Source organism: Ranitomeya variabilis, chromosome 4 (assembly GCF_051348905.1).
Source record: "Ranitomeya variabilis isolate aRanVar5 chromosome 4, aRanVar5.hap1, whole genome shotgun sequence".
Classification (NCBI taxonomy): Eukaryota; Metazoa; Chordata; class Amphibia; order Anura; family Dendrobatidae; genus Ranitomeya; species Ranitomeya variabilis.
Window position 1 is genome coordinate 730,814,043 of NC_135235.1, and position 20,550 is coordinate 730,834,592.

A 20,550-nucleotide genomic window follows, 5' to 3' on the forward strand; every position below is an offset into this window, starting at 1 on the left:
ACAAGGTAAATCTTTGTGGTCAAACCACCACAACCTCTTTGTATACCAGACCAATGCCCAAATCCCATAACCTCCCTCTCCAAAATCACTGAAGGGGAGCTTGCTCATCTTCTCTCCAAATCACACCTCACCACTTGTGCACTTGACCCCATCCCATCCCACCTCCTCCCCAACCTCGCCACCACAATAATCCCATCCCTAACCCATCTCTTCAACCTATCACTAACTTCTGGTACCTTCCCCACTGCTTTCAAACATGCCACAATCCCACCTATCCTCAAAAAGCCATCCGTTGACCCAAGCGCTATGTCCAGCTATTGCCCCAAATCTTTGCTCCCATTTGCATCCAAACTCCTTGAGCAGCACGTCCATGCTGAACTTTCCTCTCACTTTGCATCTAACTCTCTCTTCGACAACCTACAATCTGGCTTCCGTCCTCACCATTCCACTGAGACTGCCCTGACCAAAATTACTAACGACTTACTTACAGCCAAAGCTAACAGACAATTCTCTATACTCCTCCTTCTAGACCTGTCCTCTGCCTTCGACACAGTTGACCACTGCCTCCTATTACAGATCTTCTCTTCCTTTGGGGTCAAAGACATCGCCCTATCTTGGATCTCCTCATACCTTACCAACCGCACATTAGCGTTTCCTACTCCCATACTAACTCTTCATCTTGCCCCCTCTCTGTTGGTGTCCCTCCAAGGCTCTGTCCTTGGGCCCTTACTCTTCTCAATCTATACGCTCGGCCTGGGACAATTCATAAGGTCCTATGGCTTTCAGTACCATCTATATGCTGATGACACTCAGATCTACCTCTCTGGCCCAGATGTCACCTCTCTGCTCTCCAGAATCCCAGAGTGTCTATCAGCCATATCCTCCTTCTCTCGCTTCCTCAAGCTCAATGTTGACAAATCTGAACTCATTATCTTTCCTCCATCTCGCATATCTTCCCTAACTTATCTATCTATCAAAATAAATGAAATCACACTTTCCCCTGTCCCCAAAATCCTCTGCCTCGGAGTAACCCTGGACTATGCCCTGTCCTTCAAACCGCACATCCAAGCTCTCGCCACCTCCTGTCGTCTCCAGCTCAAAAATATTTCCTGAATCTGTCCTTTCCTCAACCCACACTCCACCAAAATGCTTGTGCATGCCCTAATCATCTCCCGCCTCGACTACTGCAACATCCTCCTCTGTGGCCTACCTTCCAACACTCTCGCACCCCTCCAGTCCGTCCTTAACTCTGCTGCCCGACTAACTTATCTCTCTCCTCACTACTCCTCCACTTCCCCTCTTTGCAGATCTCTTCACTGGCTCCCATTTCCTCAGCGTATCCAGTTTAAACTACGAACACTGACCTACAAAGCCATCCATAACCTTTCTCCTCCGTATATTTCCAAACTAATCTCTCAATATCTTCCCTCATGTAATCTCCGGCCCTCCCAAGACCTCCTTCTCTCCTCCACGCTTATTCGCTCCTCACCCAATCGCCTCCAAGACTTCTCCCAAATATCCCCCATCCTCTGGAATTCTGTGCCCCCAACACGTCCTTTTCTCCACCACATTTGGATCCTTCAAAAGAAACCTGAAAACTCACCTCTTCAAAGAAGCTTACAGCCTGTAATGACCACACGGCCACCTCAACACCATCTGAGCTACTGCAACCCTCGACCTACGGTCTCCTTCCCCATAATCCTGTAGAATGTAAGCCTGCAAGGGCAGGGTCCTCGCCCCTCTGTACCAGTCTGTCGTTGTTAGTTTTGTTTACTGTAAGTGATATCTGTAATTTGTATGTAATCCCTTCTCATGTGCAGCACCATGGAATCAATGGTGCTATATAAATAAAAAATAATAATCATCCTGTGACTGATCATATGAGCCTGACATTATTGAGAGTCACATCGTCTGGCTTTAGATAGTTGAGAGTTAGGCTATGTGCACACGTTCAGGATTTCTTGCAGTAATTTCCCGAGCAAAACCGGACATTTTCTGCAAGAAATCCGCAAGCGTTTTTCTTGCGGTTTTGATGTGTGTTTTGCGTGTTTTTGATGCGTTTTTTGTGCGTTTTTTTCCGGACCTTTCCAATGCATTAAATAGCGGGGAAAAAAAGCAAAAAATCCGCAAAATGAATGAACATGATGCATTTTTTGCCGCAATGCGTTTTTTGTGTGGAAATAAACACATCATGTGCACAAAAATTGCGGAATGCATTCTAAATGATGGGATGCATAATGTATGCATTTTTTTATGTGTTTTATAGCGAAGAATCCGCAACGTGTGCACACAGCCTTAGTCTGGGCAGTTGAGTACCTGGAGAGGAAGACTCCAGGAGAGGGTTGGTGCACATAGTGTTTGTGTAAGGACATTGTTAACCCGGAGTAGGCTGACCCCAACTAGTGCAAGGACTGCATGAAATGCTACCGTTTTGTTTTGCCCAAAGGCAAGAAAATTACTTGGCACTCAATATTAGAAAAAAATGTTTCCTTCTTTATTGTACATCCAGACCAAATAGATTACATTAAACGTTTTCGGTCCGTCATAGAACCTTCATCAGAATATCCTTATTGGAGAAAACTGGAAAAGAAACACTTTGTTATAATATCCCGGTTGAGGAAAGTGAATCCACAGTTAACAGTTTTGTGCTGGATGTCATATGAAATTATGGGAATAAAGGTGACTGTGTGCGGTCTGGTGACGGTAATGCCAACTGGACCTGGTGGGGCTATTCACATAACAGGAGAGGAGCAGCGCTACTTGAATATGCAAAGGACTTGTGACAGGAATGGCCCTGAGTGCCTCGGTAAGACATATGGCAAGCCCACCCTTCAGTAGGAATGCCCAGGAGGGGGAAAGCTAATGTGAACCTGTGGGGCTGTGACGTGGTAAGAGATAAGCAGCCCTCCAGTACTTGGCAGGAAACTTGCAAAGGGGGATGATGCTTATTACCCAGGTCCGTCATGTGGCGATACCACCGGTGAGTGAGAGGGCTATGGAGGAAAGCTGCTTTCCTCCATAGCCCACCGGTGGTATCTTACATCATACCAGGTATTCATAATGTCCATCACGAGTGTTTGAAGGCTGTTTTCCATTCGTCTCCTTGACGTATACGAATCAGGTTGTAGGCCCCTCTGAGATCTAAAATTACCAAAAAATTGTCCTGGGAATTATTATGCAATGGAACTTCAAAGCGTTTATCACAACAAAATGTCCAACTGTGATTAGACAGTGGACATAAACGAAGAGGACCATAAGATTCAATACAAAGATACTTTTATTAATAATCATTAAAATATCAGAGCAAATAAATGCAGAAATACCCAGTGGGGGCGCCCGGACATAAATACAGACCAAAATTCATGGATAGGTTACTTGCTCAAGTGAAGATTAACGTAAATAAAATAAATAATTATTTAGTATAAGTATGCACATAAACTAAGGCATTTACTTATAAATGGAGAGGGACACATCCGATAAGGATAATAGATGAATGTATAAACGGAGGTCTAAACAGTGTCCAAAAGAATCAAGAGACCCCAGATCCTAATCATAGGTGGCCCTGCATAGAAAGTATAGCCAAATGTGCACCACAGAATGAAGTTATACCTGAATTCAGACGGTCATAAATTGAAGTGAGTGGTCCGGTAGTTCCCCTTCTCTACGACACGTGTTTTGCCCGTAGCTTCTTCCGGGGCGTGCAGTAGAGGAGTAGGGAGGGCTTTTTAAAGGACAAAGTGGCCAATGGTAGTGCCGTATAGAAATGCCAAGTGCCGTTTATTGGCGAGAGTCTTAAAACATAGCGGCGCATGTGTCGGTCAACCTTCTCCACCTATTGAAAGCTCTTCAGTCAATGCGCTCCCTGGATGCAAGCGATGCCAGAGCGAAGCGCTTCCGGAAGTGCAGGGAGAGGTGACGTCACACGCGTGCGCACTGTTGCAAGACATCACGTAAGGAGGAAGAGAAAGAATCTCTATTAACCCGCCGGTAAGCGCAAAGGAAAAGGAGTGATGAGAAGAGATTAAATGTGATAGAATCCCAATACATTATAAGAAAAAAGGCAATCATACGGAATAACTTAATAATTTATTACTGAATAATCGTGACCGTGCCCAATAGAAAAATAAATAAAATATTTTTATAAATAATAAAAAAATAAATTAAACTAAACATAAAGTAAGTGAGGTGACCAGATAGTGTGAATTTATTCATGAAGCTCAACAAACTTAAATTTGATTATCATAAAGTGACAAGTGCAGAAAAGAAGACCCATGATAATATGTGCATCAACGTTAGTGTCTCCAGTAACTATAAAGTCATGGTCTCTTGAATGTAAACACATGGCCAGATTAAATAATCTGAATCTACACTAGATAGAAAAATTATACAGTTTCATGTGCAGAGCCTAACCATAATAGAATCACTATCAACATCACCATACACAAAAGGTAATTGACCACACTTAAGCATCCATTAACATAAAATAATAAGTCCAACCAATTCCTTAAAAAATTACAGTAATATTCGAGCCAATTATAATAAAAATAAAAAGATTTCTTGATTGCTTCTTTTTTTTTTGGTCCATAAGGAGGAAATCCACAACCCGAAGACAACTCCCACAGTCCAACATTCCGGATCCAGGGGAACACATGTAAAGAAAATGGCACTGCAGCTAAAAAATCCATGCACGACATGGCCACGCAGAAGACCCAAGGAAAAAGCCCCCAGGGTAAGTTACCTAATAAATACAAAACACAATTAGATGTACATATAGATAGATTGAAAGTATATAAAGAGAATTAAAAAAAAAAAAACTAAATAAAAGAATATAAGTATATAAAATGGGACAACCACAATTACAACCCAAATACCCCTAAAAAGGATACCCCAATTTGCACATAGGATTGAACCTGAAATTTAAAGAAACGCTGAAAAACCCAGGCTTTCATTAAGACCCCTGGTTCCCGAGCGATATATCCAACTGCTCTCCACTAGAGTTGAGCGACTTTTACTTTTTTAGGATCGAGTTGGGTTTCGCGAAACCCGACTTTTTCAAAAGTCGGGTCGGGTGAAATCAGCCGATTATTGCGACAAGTCGGGGGCCGACTGAAACACGAAACCCAATGCAAGTCAATGGGGAATCAAAGTCGGCTGTGCGTGGAGGACAGGAAAACACCTACAGTGCCCATTTTAATGCCAAAAACATCAATTCTTATTACTTAAGCTTGTCAATCTTAACTTACTTTATAATAATAGTTAGGCATTGAAAACAGGGGGTCATTTGGCTAAAGTTGTGGGGGGGTAGGGCTGGCTCAAGATTTTCGTGGGCCCAGGAAACGCGGAATACGTCACCGCGGTGAAGCAGGGAGAGGTAAGTATTTCAACTTTGCAAGTGCTGTGATCCTGAGCAAGCAGGGGGGGGGCCACTAGTTGGCACTGGCAAAGGGCCCCTCATAGTACGGCTGTGTGTTTGACGGCGGGCGGCGCCTCCCACTGCCAGAGACACTTTTGCGTACTATGAGGGGCCCTGTGCCAGTGATGTTGCCAATGAGTATACCCCTCCACCTGATGAAGGAACCTGCACTTTCATCTGCACCTTCCTCTTTGTCCCCATGTAAGGTGGTATAGTATGCGGGAAGGGTAAACTGACTTTCAGCAGGGTCAGATTCTGGCTGTGTAGAGTGCAAGGGGAATGTAGTGGTCTGGGTCAATGTACCAGCAGACTCATCTAGCACTGGCTGGGCAATGGGCAGGATGAGGAGGAAACACAGATATAGGCCCAAATAATAAAGTAGGCTAAATGCAGTTCAAAATTGGTAACAGGACTAAACAGGCGGCATAGCTTTGTTCAGTGGAGGAAAACTGTAGTGAGCGGCAGACAGTTACTAGGCTCAAAAAAGTAAGTAGGCTAAATGCAGTTCTAAACTGGTAACAGTACACAGGCGGCATAGCTTTGTTCAGTGGAGGACAACTGTAAGGACTGGCTGACACAGTTAGTAGGCCAAAATAATAAAGTGAGCTAAATGTCTGCCCAAAAATGCTCATAAATAAACAGGTGGCATAGCTAGGTACAGGGGTGGGCTCCTCTGCTGAGTAGCAGACAGTGGTAGTTGGCGCAAAGTATTAACTGGTGTAAATGTAGGACAGGGCCTCTGTATATTTTTACTATCATCTATCATTTCAACAAATTTGTATTGGCATTGCCATTGAAGGATTTAACAGCACAGACTACAGTGGTGGAGCAGTGAGAGGTAAGTTTTGCAAGTGGTAGAGCACTGTTTGAGCTGGGGGGGAACACTCTCTCGTGGGCAGCGGTTTTGGCACAGGGCCCCTCATATTACGACGGTGTGTCTGACTTTGGGTGTGCACCACCACCGTCAGAGACACTTCATTGTACTATGAGGGACCCTGTGTCAGTGCCGTCGCCCAAGAGTGGGCACACCCACCTGTCCAGGCAAACGGCACTCGCACGGGTGCTTGCGCCAGGTGGTGACCACGGCCCTGTGGGGGGAGTCAGCCCATTTAGGGAGGTAAAAAAATGGCCTATGGTGGACATTCAGCAGCTGCAAATGGAGGAACTGGAGCAGTCAGTAAGAGGAGGCCAAAAGCAAGACATTTTTCAGACAAGCTACGTGTCAGCAGGGGAAGGTGGGGCAAAATAATTTGAAATCCATGATTGGTTCATTTTAGTGAAGGTTAGATCATCAATGTTTTGGGTAGCCAGACGAGTCCTTTTTTCGGTCAGTATTGAACCAGCAGCACTGAAGACTCTTTCTGATCGCACACTAGCAGCAGGGCAAGCGAGCTCCTGTAATGCATATTCTGCCAATTCAGGCCAGGCGTCTATTTTAGATGCAAAGGGGAATGACCTGTGAGGGAGAATATCGATAAGGGAGGAAAAATAGTTTGTAACCATACTGGATAAATGCTGTCTCCTGTCACTTTGAATCGATGCAGCAGTACCTGTCGTGTCTGCGGTTATTGCAAAATCACTCCACAACCTGGTCATAAAACCCCTCTGTCCAACGCCACTTCGGATTTGTGCACATCTAACACCTCTGCCATGTTGCCCCCTGCAGGTCGTGTGAGAACCATCACCGCCGCTGTGTGCTGGGAATGCCTGAACCAAACGGTCTACAAGAGTTGCTTGTTTGGTAGCCAATATTTGCTCAAGGTTCTCATGTGGCATGATATTTTGTAATTTTCCTTTATATCGTGGATCCAGGAGGCAGGCCAACCAGTAATCGTCATCGGTCATCATTTTGATAATGCGGGGTCCCTTTTTAGGATACGCAAGGCATACTCAGCCATGTGGGCCAATGTTCCAGGTGTCAATTCACTGCTTGTGCTGGGTTGAGGAGCACTTTCTTGCAAATCAACATCACTTGTCTCCCGCAAAAACCCTGTACCTGACCTTGCAACGCCACCAGTTTCTATTGCCCCCTGAGAAGCATCCTCCTCCCATAAATATTCATCCCCATCATCCTCCTCCTCCTCCTCCTCCTCTTCGTCCACCACCTCGTCCAGGAGAGTTCCCTGAGCAGACAATGGCTGACTGTCATCAAGGCTTCCCTCCTCCTCGGCTGCAGACGCCTGCTCCTTAATGTGCGTCAAACTTTGCATCAGCAGACGCATTAGTGGGATGCTCATGCTTATGATGGCGTCGTCTGCACTTACCAGCCGTGTGCATTCCTCAAAACACTGAAGGACTTGACAGAGGTCTTGTAGCTTCGACCACTGCACACCTGACAACTCCATGTCTGCCATCCAACTGCCTGCCCGTGTATGTGTATCCTCCCACAAATACATTACAGCACGCCTCTGTTCGCACAGCCTCTGAAGCATGTGCAGTGTGGAGTTCCACCTTGTTGCAACGTCGATTATTAGTCGGTGCTGGGGAAGCTTCAACGATCGCTGATGGTTCTGCATACGGCTGGAGTGTACGGGCGGATGTGTGAGCAAAGTCTTCGCACCTTCAGGAGCAGGGCTGGTAACCCCGGATAACTTTTCAGGAAACACTGCACTACCAGGTTCAAGGTGTGAGCCAGGCAAGGTATGTGTTTCAGTTCTGAAAGGGCTATGGCAGCCATAAAATTCCTTCCGTTATCACTGACTACGTTGTCTGCCTCAAGATGTACACTGCCCAGCCATGAATGAGTTTCTTGCTGCAAGAACTCGGCCAGAACTTCCACGGTGTGTCTGTTGTCGCCCAAACACTTAATTTCCAACACAGCCTGCTGACGCTTGCCACTAGCTGTTCCATAATGGGACACCTCGTGTGCAACACTGGCAGCTGCGGATGGAGTGGTCGTGCGACTGCGCTCTGTGGACGAGCTTTCGCTTCTGCTGGAGGAGGAGGATCGAATGCCTACTGCCAACTGTTTCCTAGACCGTGGGCTAGGCAGAACTGTCCCACTATGGTGTCCCCTGTGGACCCTGCATCCACCACATTAACCCAGTGTGCCGTGATGGACACGTAACGTCCCTGGCCATGCCTACTGGTCCATGCATCTGTTGTGAGGTGCACCTTTCTACTGACTGATTGCCTCAGTGCATGGACAATGCGGTCTTTGACATGCTGGTGGAGGGCTGGGATGGCTTTTCTCGCAAAGAAGTGCCGACTGGGTAGGTCATAGCGTGGTACTGCGTAGGCCATCAGGGCTTTAAAAGCTTTGCTTTCAACCAACCGGTAGGGCATCATCTCTAACGAGATTAGTCTAGCAATGTGGGCGTTCAAACCCTGTGTACGCGGATGAGAGGATGAGTACTTCCTTTTCCTAACGAGAGTCTCTTGTAGGGTGAGCTGGACTGGAGAGCTGCATATGGTGGAACTAGCGGGGGTGGTGGTGGTGGACATGGCGGATTGAGAGAGGGTTGGTGATGGTATTCTCGATGTTGACCTACATACAGTGTTTCCTACCAATAACCTTGTGATTCCCTGACTGCTTTGGCCTGGCGACGATACCTCCACATTTGCTGCTGATGGTGTCCTAACCGGTGGGTTTACAGTGAGGGAAGCATTGTAGCATTGCTGACTACCTTCATTCTGAGCAGGTGCACCAACGGTACGGGACGTTTGGTAGTTAGTCCAGGCTTGCAAGTGCATGCTGGTTAAATATCTACGCATGCACATTGTATTTAAATTTTGGAGATTCTTCCCTCTGCTAAAGGTCTTTGAGCATTTCTTACAGATAACTTTTGACTGATCATTCGGATCTTGGTTAAAAAATTGCCACACTGCACTCATCCTACTATGGATAACATTTTCAGGCATTGCACGCTGTGCTACTTTCACCAGATGGCCACGCTGTCCTAAAACTGTTTTTGTTTTTGACAAACGTTTTTGGCCTGCCAGATGAAAGCTGTTGCGATGTAGATGGCTGCTGCGGATCTTCCTTCTCCGCTTCTGAGCTACTGTCAGCGGCACCCTCTTCCACCAATGGCTGCCAATCTGGGTCAACAACTGGGTCATCTATCACCTCCTCTTCAATGTCATGTGCACCTTCCTCTGTGTCACCGTGTAAGGTGCTATAGCGTTCGGGACGGGGCACCATAGTCTCATCAGGGTCAGATTCTGGCTCAGTACACTGCGAGGGCAATGTAGTGATCTGAGTCAATGGAACAGCATAATAATCTAGCTGTGGCTGTGCATCAGTGCACTCCATGTCCGATTCATCTTGTAATGGGCTGTTAACAATTTCCCTTTCTAATGCTACGTTCACATTAGCGTTGTGCGGCGCAGCGTCGGGCGACGCATGCGTCATGCGCCCCTATATTTAACATGGGGGGGGCATGGACATGCGTTGTCTTGCGTTTTGTGACACGTGCGTCATTATGGCGCATCTGTCAGGGCGCAGAGGACGCTGCATGATGCAGTTTTTTTCTGTGCCAAAAATGATGCAAAAAATGAACGCATGCGTCACAAAACGCTGCGTTCATGCGTTTTGCATTGCGTCGCCGACGCTGCGCCGCACAACGCAAATGTGAACGTAGCATTACCCAGGCACGGTATGTGTAAAGAGCTCCATGGAGTAACCTGTAGTGTCGCCTGACGCATCCTTCACTTTTGGTTTGGGTGAAGGACACAAGGAAGCGACTTCTTCCTGACCGGGAGCATCCACTGACGACTCGCTGCTTTTATATTTGGAACTTTCTGAAGAGGAGGCGAAAGAGCTAGAGGCTGAGTCAGCAAGGAAAGCCAAAACTTTTTCCTGCTGCTCCGGTTTTAAAAGCGTTTTTCCTACTCCCAGAAAAGGGAGCCTTCGAGGCCTTGTGTGGCCAGACGATGACGCTGGCTCAAAAACTCGAGCCTTAGGTGCTATTTTGCTTTTCCCACCACCACCACCATCATTACCAGCTGGCAACGACCGCCCACGGCCTCTTCCACCAGACTTCCTCATTTTTGGGAAAATGTAACCAAAATAACTACCGTTATATGGTACTGTAAAACAAGGTAGAAGGTGTATCTAAACTTGTTGAGAATTTAAATCTCCCTTTTTTGGGGGCGAGACTGCAGCCAAACTCTGGCCCAGTGTATTACAGTACACAATGTAAGTGGCAGAACGTGGCTGGAAGATATACGACTAACAGAACTGACTTAAATCCACTTAGTGGCAATTTAAATCTCCCTTTTTTGGGGGGGAGACTGCAGCAAAACTCAGGCCCAGTGTGTTACACTACACAATGGAAGTGGCAGAACGTGGCTGGCAGATATATCAAAAAATACAAGGACTGTACTACAATTTCAATCTCCCTACAATGATCTCAGGACAAGAATGGCAGCCAGCAATAAAAAGGACTGCTGCACACAAGTGTGGACAAATAAACAAGATAACTGTGCGGAAAGGATTTTTGCTTTTAAAAAAGCAGTTGGTTTGCACAGCTGCTTACAAACAGCAATGCAGCTATCAGGGAGCCTTATAAGGCAGCCTAATAAGCTACAGAGCTGATTCACAAAAATCTAGCCTCCACTGTCCCTGCAAAGAAAAGGTGGTGTTGGACAGTGGAAATCGCTACAGCACAAGCGGTTTGGGGGTTAATCTTCCCTCCCTAACTATATCCCTTCTGATGAAGCTGCAGCAACCTCTCCCTATGCTGAGATCGGCAGAAGTAAGATGGCGGTCGGCGTGCATGCCCCTTTATAGCCCCTGTGACGACGCAGAAAGCAAGCCAATCACTGTCATGCCCTTCTCTAAGATGGTGGGGACCGAGACCTATGTCATCACGCTGCCCACATTCTGCGTCCTCCTTCATTGGCTGAGGAATGGCGCTGAACACGTCATTCGAAACGCGACTTTGGCGTGAAGATCGCCAACTCATGACCGATCCTACACTAGGATCGGGTCGGGTTTTATGAAACCCGACTCTGCCGAAAGTCGGTGATTTTTGAATTTGTCCGATCCGTTTCGCTCAACCTTACTCTCCACTTGTGACAGAGTCCTGGTCATGTCACCACCACGTGAGCCTAAATCCACCTGATCAATAGCTTTGACCACAAGGCCTCTGGAGTTACAACCATGGTGAGGTTTAAAATGTCTGGGGAGGGACTTTAAGGCTGAATCATCATCACTAGTTTTGGCCTTCTCAATGTCCCTGACATGCTCACCTGTCCTTACCTTTATTTCCCTGGTGGTCATGCCGATGTAAACTTTTTTTGCATGGACATTGTGCGTGGTATATAACACCTTGTGAAGTACAGCTCAGATGTTTTCTTGTGGTGTATGACCGAGATCCATCATGCTTTGTGAACGTCCCTGATTTTACATGACTGAGACAGCCCTTACAAAGGCCGCAGGGAAAGAAGGCTGGCGATCCGGGATGCCTACCAACCCTCTGGGGCTCATAATGACTATGGACTAGTATGTACCAAAGATTTGCCGATCTCCTGGCCGCAAAGGATGGTTCAGAAGGTAGAATGCATCGTAAGGTAGGGTCAACCAATAACACCTCCCAATGTTTGCGAATAATAGACTTGAAATTGATCCACTGATGACTGTAAGTGGAGATGAATCGTACCTCATTCGGGGCGTCCTGTTTTGCCGATGTTGGTGGGCTATAGAGAAGTTGGTTACGTGTAATTTTTTTCTGCTCTAAAGTAGCCTCTTTTTTTAGATCTTTTGCCGTATCCTCTGTTAATTAATCTTTGTGTGAGGTCCGTAGCCTGTTTTTTGTACTTCTCCATATTGGAACATATTCTTTTTACACGGAGCAATTGTTCTATCGGGATCCCTCGAACTGTAGATATAGGATGAGAAGAATCAGTTGACAGTAAAGCGTTCATGGCTGTAAGCTTCTTTAAAAACATCCTTTTCAAGGTGGCCATCGGGTCCTACTGTTAACTTGATATCTAGAAAGTCAGTCTCTCTATCAAATTTGAACGTCCAATCTGATGTTACGATTGTTATTGTTAACCCCAAGGGTGGTTTGCACGTTAATGACCGGGTTAATTTTTACAATTCTGACCACTGTCTCTTTATGAGGTTATAACTCTGGAATGCTTCAACGGATCATGATGATTCTGACATTGTTTTCTCGTGACATATTGTAATTCATGATAGTGGTAAAATTTATTTGATATTACCTGCGTTTACTTGTAAAAAAATGGAAATATGGCGAAAATTTTGAAAATTTCGCAATTTTCCAAATTTGGAATTTTATGCCCTTAAATCACAGAGATATGTCACACAAAATACTTAATAAGTAACATTTCCCACATGTCTACTTTACATCAGCACAATTTTGGAACCAAAATTTTTTTTGTTAGGGAGTCAAGGGTTAAAAGTTGACCAGCAATTTCTCATTTTTACAACACCATTTTTTTTTTTTTTTATTTATTTTTTTAGGGACCACATCACATTTGAAGTCACTTTGAGGGGTGTATATGATGGAAAATACCCAAGTGTGACACCATTCTAAAAACTGCACCCCTCAAGGTACTCAAAACGACATTCAAGAAGTTTATTTAGCCCTTCAGGTGTTCTCACAGGAATTTTTGGAATGTTTAAAAAAAAAAATGAATATTTAACTTTGTCACAAAAAATTTACTTCAGCTCAAATTTATTTTATTTTACCAAGGGTAACAGGAGAAATTAGACCCCAAAAGTTGTTGTCCAATTTGTCCTGAGTACACTGATACCCCATATGTGGGGAGGGAACCACCGTTTGGGCGCATGGCAGAGCTCGGAAGGGAAGGAGCGCCATTTGACTTTTCAATGCAAAATTGACTGGAATTGAGATGGGACGACATGTTGCGTTTGGAGAGCCCCTGATGTGCCTAAACATTGAAACCCCCCACAAGTGACACCATTTTGGAAAGAAGACCCCCCAAGGAACTTAACTAGATGTGTTGTGAAAACTTTGAAGCGTTTCACTACAGTTTATAACGCAGAGCCGTGAAAATAAAAATAAAAAATTCCCACAAAAATTATTTTTTAGCCCCCAGTTTTGTATTTTCCCAAGGGTAACAGGAGAAATTCGACCCCAACAGTTGTCCTATTTGTCCTGAGTATGCTGATACCCCATATGTGGGGGGGAACCTCCTTTTGGGTGCATGGCAGAGCTTGGAAGGGAAGGCGCGCCGTTTGGAATGCAGGCTTAGATGGATTGGTCTGCAGGCGTCACATTGCATTTGCAGAGCCCCTGATGTATCTAAACAGTAGAAACCCCCACAAGTGACCCCATATTGGAAACTAGACCCCCCAAGGAACTTATCTAGATGTGTTGTGAGAACTTTGAACTCCCAAGTGTTTCACTACAGTTTATAACGCAGAGCCGTGAAAATAAAAATTCTTTTTTTTTTCCACAAAAATTCTTTTTAAGCCTCCGGTTTTGTATTTTCCCAAGGGTAACAGGAGAAATTTGGACAACAAAAGTTGTTGTCCAATTTGTCCTGAGTTCGCTGATACCCCATATGTTGGGGTAAACCCCTGTGTTTGGGCACACGGGAGAGCTCGGAAGGGAAGGAGCACTGTTTTACTTTTTCAACGCAGAATTGGCTGAAATTGAGATCGGACGCCATGTCGCATTTGGAGAGCCCCTGATGTGCCTAAACAGTGGAAACCCCCCAATTCTAACTGAAACCCTAACCCAAACACACCCCTGACCGTAATCCCAACCGTAAATGTAATCCAAACCCTTACTTTAGCCTCAACCCTAACTTTAGCCCCAACCCTAACCCTAGCCCTAACCCTAATGGGAAAATGGAAATAAATACATTTTTTAAAATGTTATTATTTTTCCCTAACGAAGGGGGGTTTGATTTACTTTTATAGCGTATTTTTTGGGGCGGATTTTTATGATAGGCAGCCGTCACACACTAAAAGACGCTTTTCATTGCAAAAAATAGTTTTTGCGTCTCCACATTTTGAGAGCTGTAATTTTTCCATATTTTGGTTGAGTCATGTGAGCTCTTGTTTTTTGGCTTTTTATTCCGATTTGTGAGGTAGAATGAACAAAAACCAGCTATTCATGAATTTCTTTCGGGGGGGCGCTTATACCGTTCCACTTTTGGTAAAGTTGATAAAGCTTTATTCTGAGGACTATAACTTTATTTTTCGTTGATGATGCTGTATGGCGGCTCGTTTTTTTGCGGGACAAGATGTTTTCAGCGGTACCATGGTTATTTATATCCATCTTTTTGATCGCATGTTATTCCACTTTTTGTTTGGCGGTATGATAATAAAGCGTCGTTTTTTTTGCCTCGTGTTTTTTTTGTTTTTGTTTTTTTTACGGTGTTCACTGAAGGAATTAACTAGTGGGACAGTTTTATAGCCCGGGTTGTTACGGATGCGGCGATACTAAATGTGTACTTATATATTTTTTTTTTATTATTTAGATAAAGAAATGTATTTATTGGAACTTTTTTTTTTTTTTCTTCCTTATTTAGGAATTTTTGGTTTTTTTGTTTTTTTTTGTTCTGTCACCGCTGTGCACTGTGTCAGATCAGCGATCACACAGGCACCGCAGGGAGGCTTCCCGGCGCCTGCTCTGAGCAGGCGTTTGGAAGCCACCTCCCTGCAGGACCCGTAAGGCCCCTGCGGCCATTTTTGATCTGGGCCTGCAGGGAGGAGGAGGTAGGAGACCCCTGGAGCAACGTGATCACATCGCTTTGCTCCGAGGGTCTCAGGGAAGCACGCAGAGAGCCCCCTCCCTGCGCGATGTTTCCCTGTGCCGCCAGAATGCTGCGATCATCTTTGATCGCAGTGTGCTGGGGGTTAATGTGCCAGGAGCGGTCCGTGGCCGCTCCTGGCACATAGTGCCGGATGTCAGCTGCGGTAGTCAGCTGACACTCGGCCACGCTCCCCCCCCCCCCGTAAGCGCGCCTGATCGGTGATGACGTACTATCCCGTCGGTGGTCATACGGACCCATACCACCTCGACGGGATAGTACATCATATGTCAGAAAGGGGTTAAGCTATTAGAATCAGATTTTCTAGTTCTGTCGGGGTGCCTTCTCAGAGGAAGAGGACGTCCTCAATGTACCTCATCCAGTTTTGGACAAGGTCCATCTCCTGGACGAGGTCACTATGAAAGACGTCCCTCTCCCATGCCCCCAAAAATAGGTTGGCATACGATGGGGCACAGGAGGCACCCATCGCAGTGCCTTGAATTTGCAAAAATGTCTGACCTTTGAAGATGAAGGCATTATGAGTTAACAAAAATTCCAAAAGGATCAAAATAAAATCCGAGAGAGCTATCCAGAGAGCTGGAACTAAGGAACAGACGTACCACCTCCAGACCGTCCTCATGGCTGATGGAGGTATATAGAGCAGGGGTGTCAAACTGCATTCCTCAAGGGCCACAAACAGGTCATGTTTTCTGGATTTCCTTGTATTGCACAGGTGATAATTTAATCACCTACACACATAATGATTACAGCACCTTGTTCAATGCTAAGGAAATCCTGAAAACATGACCTGTTTGCGGCCCTTGAGGAATGCAGTTTGACACCCCTGATATAGAGATTCAACATCCGCCGTGATAATAATCGTATTATCCTCAAGAATTAACTGGTCCAAACTTTGAAGGGCGGATGTTGTGTCTCTTATATATGATAGCAAATTGGCAACTAATGGTTTTAAAAAATAATCCACCAAATCAGAGATTAGTTTGCATGGTCCATTTATGAAGTAAGAAAAAACAAAGTCCAGCTCACCATATCGACATTCCCGGAGGCTCGGAGCACGGAACCGCTGTGTCAGGGCGTAGGCAAACATAAAAGGAAAAGAATCCAGCTCAACGATGCAGTGAAAGATCCGTAGCTTTATTTCACTTCAAAATAGCGTGTGAGGACAAAACATCAGCACATTAAAACCAAGATCAACGCGTTTCCGGTGACTGAGCACCCTTAATCATGATACCTGGTATGTGTCATGTCTCATGCTTATATACTGATATCCGGTCATCACACCGGTATTGTGATTAGTTTAAATAAATCAGTTCAATAAAGTAGATGCACATGGACATGACACAACGAACGCTATTTAAAATCAAGACAAATGTTCTAGCTGAGTGAATACAAGAAAAATACAAGAAAATACAGAAAAATGACAAAAGATGGACAAAAAATGAAAAAAACCACATATGATAATTAAATAAATATAGACCTAAGTACAAAATTACATTTAGAACTGTAGAAAATGCTAATATAATAATCTAAATAGAATGTACCTGATGCAATCACAAATTTTGGACGAGACATAAAATATGATATGTTAACAAAGAACACATAGGTATTGAGACTTGAGTATATTTTATGTCAAATTTCATAAATATTTAATTTAATAAGAAAATGATACAAAAAATGTGGTTTGAGGAGGGACACGAACTTTTATATATATCAGTAAATGCTTGCTGTGTACGGAGGTGCGAAATGCAAGAGGAGCTCATTAACGGCAGAGCTACAGGCTTTTTCAGTGCCGGAATCACCTCGGGATATGTCAGGTTCGTAAATAAATATAAGCATGTAACAATTACATATGAGGTGATAGTAACCTAGGAACTCTCATTGTCGTGATAAATTTAAAGCACCGATTTAACCGCAATAGCGTTATAAACACAGTCACTAAGCAAAAGGAAAACAGTACAAAAGAAGATATAAGTGAATGGATGCATAAATATTAATCCTTGGTAGGAATTTATTGAAGAAGATTTAATTAATTATTTATTTAAATGCGGGGAAAGCTATTTAGAAGAAGGACACGAACTTTTATGGGTGCCAGTAAATGTTGGCTCCATTCACAGTTAAATAGTACATGTAAGACTCGCAATCAGCAGAGCTACAAGTTTTTTTAGTTTCAGAGTGGCCTGAAGATTATTATGGGCTCATAAATGGTTGTAAAACAATCATCCTCAAAGACATCGTAAATTTGAGACTATCTTTATCAAAACAAAGTGTAGCGCCGCTGTAAGCGTCGTGATAAAACTGTCAGCGTAATTACTAAGCAGGGGGAAGAAAGAAAAAGGAGGTTATATATATCAGTAAATGCTTGCTGTGTACGGAGGTGCGAAGTGCAAGAGGAGCTCATTAACGGCAGAGCTACAAGCTCTTTCAGTGCCGAGATAACCTCGAAAATATGTCAGGTTCGTAAATAAATATTAGCATGTAACAATTACATATGAGGTGATAGTAACCTAGGAGCTCTCATTGTCGTGATGAATTTAAAGCGCCGATTTAACCGCAATAGCATTATAAACACAGTCACTAAGCAAAAGGAAAACAGTCCAAAAATATAAGGAAGTGAATGCATAAGTATTAATCCTCAGTAAGGATTTATTGAAGAAGATTTAATTAATTATTTATTTGGATGCAGGGAAAGCTATTAGAAGAAGGACACGAACTTTTATGGGTGCCAATAAATGTTGGCTCCATTCACGGTTAAATAGTACATGTAAGACTCGCAATCAGCAGAGCTACAAGTTTTTTTAGTTTCAGAGTGGCCTGGAGATTATTATGGACTCATGAATGGTTGTAAAACAATCATCCTCAAAGACATCGTGACTTTGAGACTATCTTTGTCAAAACAAAGTATAGCGCCGCTATGAGCGTCGTGGTGAAACTGTCAGCGTGATTGCTAAGCAGGGGGAAGAAAGAAAAAGGAGGTTATAATACATGGAAGAATAAATTGTTATATTATTGTGCGAGTAATAGGCAGAATCTATATAGAAAGAATGTGCCACACATAGTCGATGACTAAAGGTGGAAAGAAAAACTGCATTAATGGTAAACTACCAATATGTCAATAAAATAGCATTAAATCCTTCCTTTTATTTAAACCATTCGGAATTCTGGTTCCAAGTTTAAAAATCCACCATATTTCTCTATTTCTCAAGGTCGCTTCAGTGTCTCCTCCTCTAAACGGTCTATTGATTTTTTCGATTGCATAGATTTTAAGTGACTCAAGATTAGACTGATGACAACTAATAAAATGTTGTGAGACTTGTGATGTATTTCTGTTGGCATTTACGTTCTCAATATCATAGATATGTTCACGAATTCTTTTCTTGAGAGAGCGTATAGTGCTCCCAACATATTTCAGATGACAGGCTGTGCATTCCATAATGTATACCACATTTTTAGTATTGCAATTAAGAAATGTTTTAATTGAAAAAGTATTTTGGTTGGCAGCATCAGAGAAAATGCAGCATTTGCTCGAGAATTTACACGTTTTACATGCCACAGCACCACATTTATAGAAGCCTTTCGTACTGAGCCAATGAGAAGGCTGTGTGTGAGGAGTACTAAAAGAGCTCGGTGAGAGACTAGAACCCAAAGAGGGTGCCTTTCTGGACACAATTCTGCATCCATTTCTCAGGACTTCAGCTATATCGGGATCCTCTTTAAGGATGACCAGATTATTATTGATAATTTTCTTTATGGAGTTAAATTGGCTACTATATTGAAAGACTGCAGTGATTGGGTTTTGTGGAGGTTGGTTACGATTTTCTTTAGTATGAAAACGTGATCGTCGTCCGACGATTTTTTCTGCTCTTTTCAGATGCCAATCACTGTAGCCTCTCTGCATAAGTCTCTCTTTTATTCCCTCAATTTCTTGAGAGTAATCATCTTGTCTGCTACAATTTCGTTTTGCCCTTACCATCTCTCCCACAGGAATACTTTTAATTGTATGCTTGGGATGGTGACTATTTGCGCGCAGTATTGTGTTTCCTGCTGTATTTTTCCGAAAAGTGGAAGTGATGATAGGGGTATTAGGTATGCCCCTCAATTTCAAATCCAAAAACTCTATAGATGTATGGTCATGCCGTGAGATAAATTTGAGATTAAAAGGATTACAATTAAAGTAATTGGTAAGATCTTGTACGGTAGATACATCGGAATTCCAAATAAGGATCAAATCATCGATGTATCTACCGTACCAGCATATGCAATCTTTGAACGGATTCTCGTCATTATAGATGTAGGATTCTTCCCACCAACTCATTACCAAGTTTGCAATAGAAGGTGAATACTTAGCGCCCATTGAGACACCGCTAATTTGCATAAAGTATCTTTGATTGAAACAGAAAAAATTAGTGGTCATAAGAAAAGAAGTGACCTCTATAATATAGGACTGAAGGTCCATAGAGAAATCGCTATATTTTTGCATGTGAAATTTAAGAGCGAATATCGCCACTTCATGTGGTATGGAGGTGTATAGCGAGGTAACATCTGAGGTGATCCAAGAGAGACCCCGGTGCCAGATGAAATCCCTCATGAAATTAAGGACATCAGTGCTGTCCCTGAGATAACCGGGTGTCCTCTGGACGAGAGGCTGGAGGAGCAGATCCAGCCACTCTCCCAGCCTCTCACCCAGAGAACCAATACCTGAAACAATTGGCCTCATGGGTGGGGGGTATTTCTCCTTGTGGGTTTTTGGTAGAGCATATAAGATTGGAGTCACTGGGTTAGGCACTTTAAGATGGTCACTCTCCTTTTTGTTAAAGATTCCCAGACTAAACCCCTCGTCTATGAGAATATGAATTCTGTTTTGTATTTGTGAGGTCGGATTAGCGGGCAGGCACCTATACACAGAGGAATCCGAAAGCATGTCATCCACCCATGTGATATAATTAGCCTTTTCCATTACAACAACGGACCCACCCTTGTCAGAGTTTTTAATGACAAGGTTGTCGTTGTTTTGTAATTCATGCAGTGCCTTCTGTAGCCTAGGTTTAAGATTACCACTGTATGACTGTTTACCACTGAGACAAGGTGTCATCTTCAAAGGGATACCTCCTTTTTGCAGCCGAAGGTAAGAACCCCTTATCCAGTTTGTCCCATTCCCGTCTGACTAAATCTTTAATGGTCTCAACCACGGGGAAGGCTTTACGATTCCTCTGGTTTAGTCCTGCAAACATGATCTCCTGGGTGGTTTTTGGCTCTTTGCTCTCTGCCACCCCCATCGTTGTACGGACTGCTTTAATTAAAGCGTCCATATTTTCTGTGGAGAAACAAGGTCTTCCTTCCTCGTCCGAGGAGGCCGATGATGAGGTGTCCGAGCACTCGCCCTCTTGTAATGAAGGGCTGGAATCAGATATCACCTCCATGCTAAT

General features: G+C 43.9%; 1 protein-coding gene across 1 annotated transcript in view; it reads left to right on the forward strand.

Annotated features, from left to right (window-relative positions):
• LOC143767954 (uncharacterized) overlaps positions 1-20,550 on the forward strand; it is a 43,365-nt gene that overhangs the window by 6,609 nt on the left and 16,206 nt on the right. Inside the window, exon 7 of the mRNA XM_077256518.1 lies at positions 4,589-4,729. Within this exon, the coding sequence (XP_077112633.1) occupies positions 4,589-4,729 (141 nt within the window). The remainder of the gene's footprint in view (positions 1-4,588; positions 4,730-20,550) is intronic.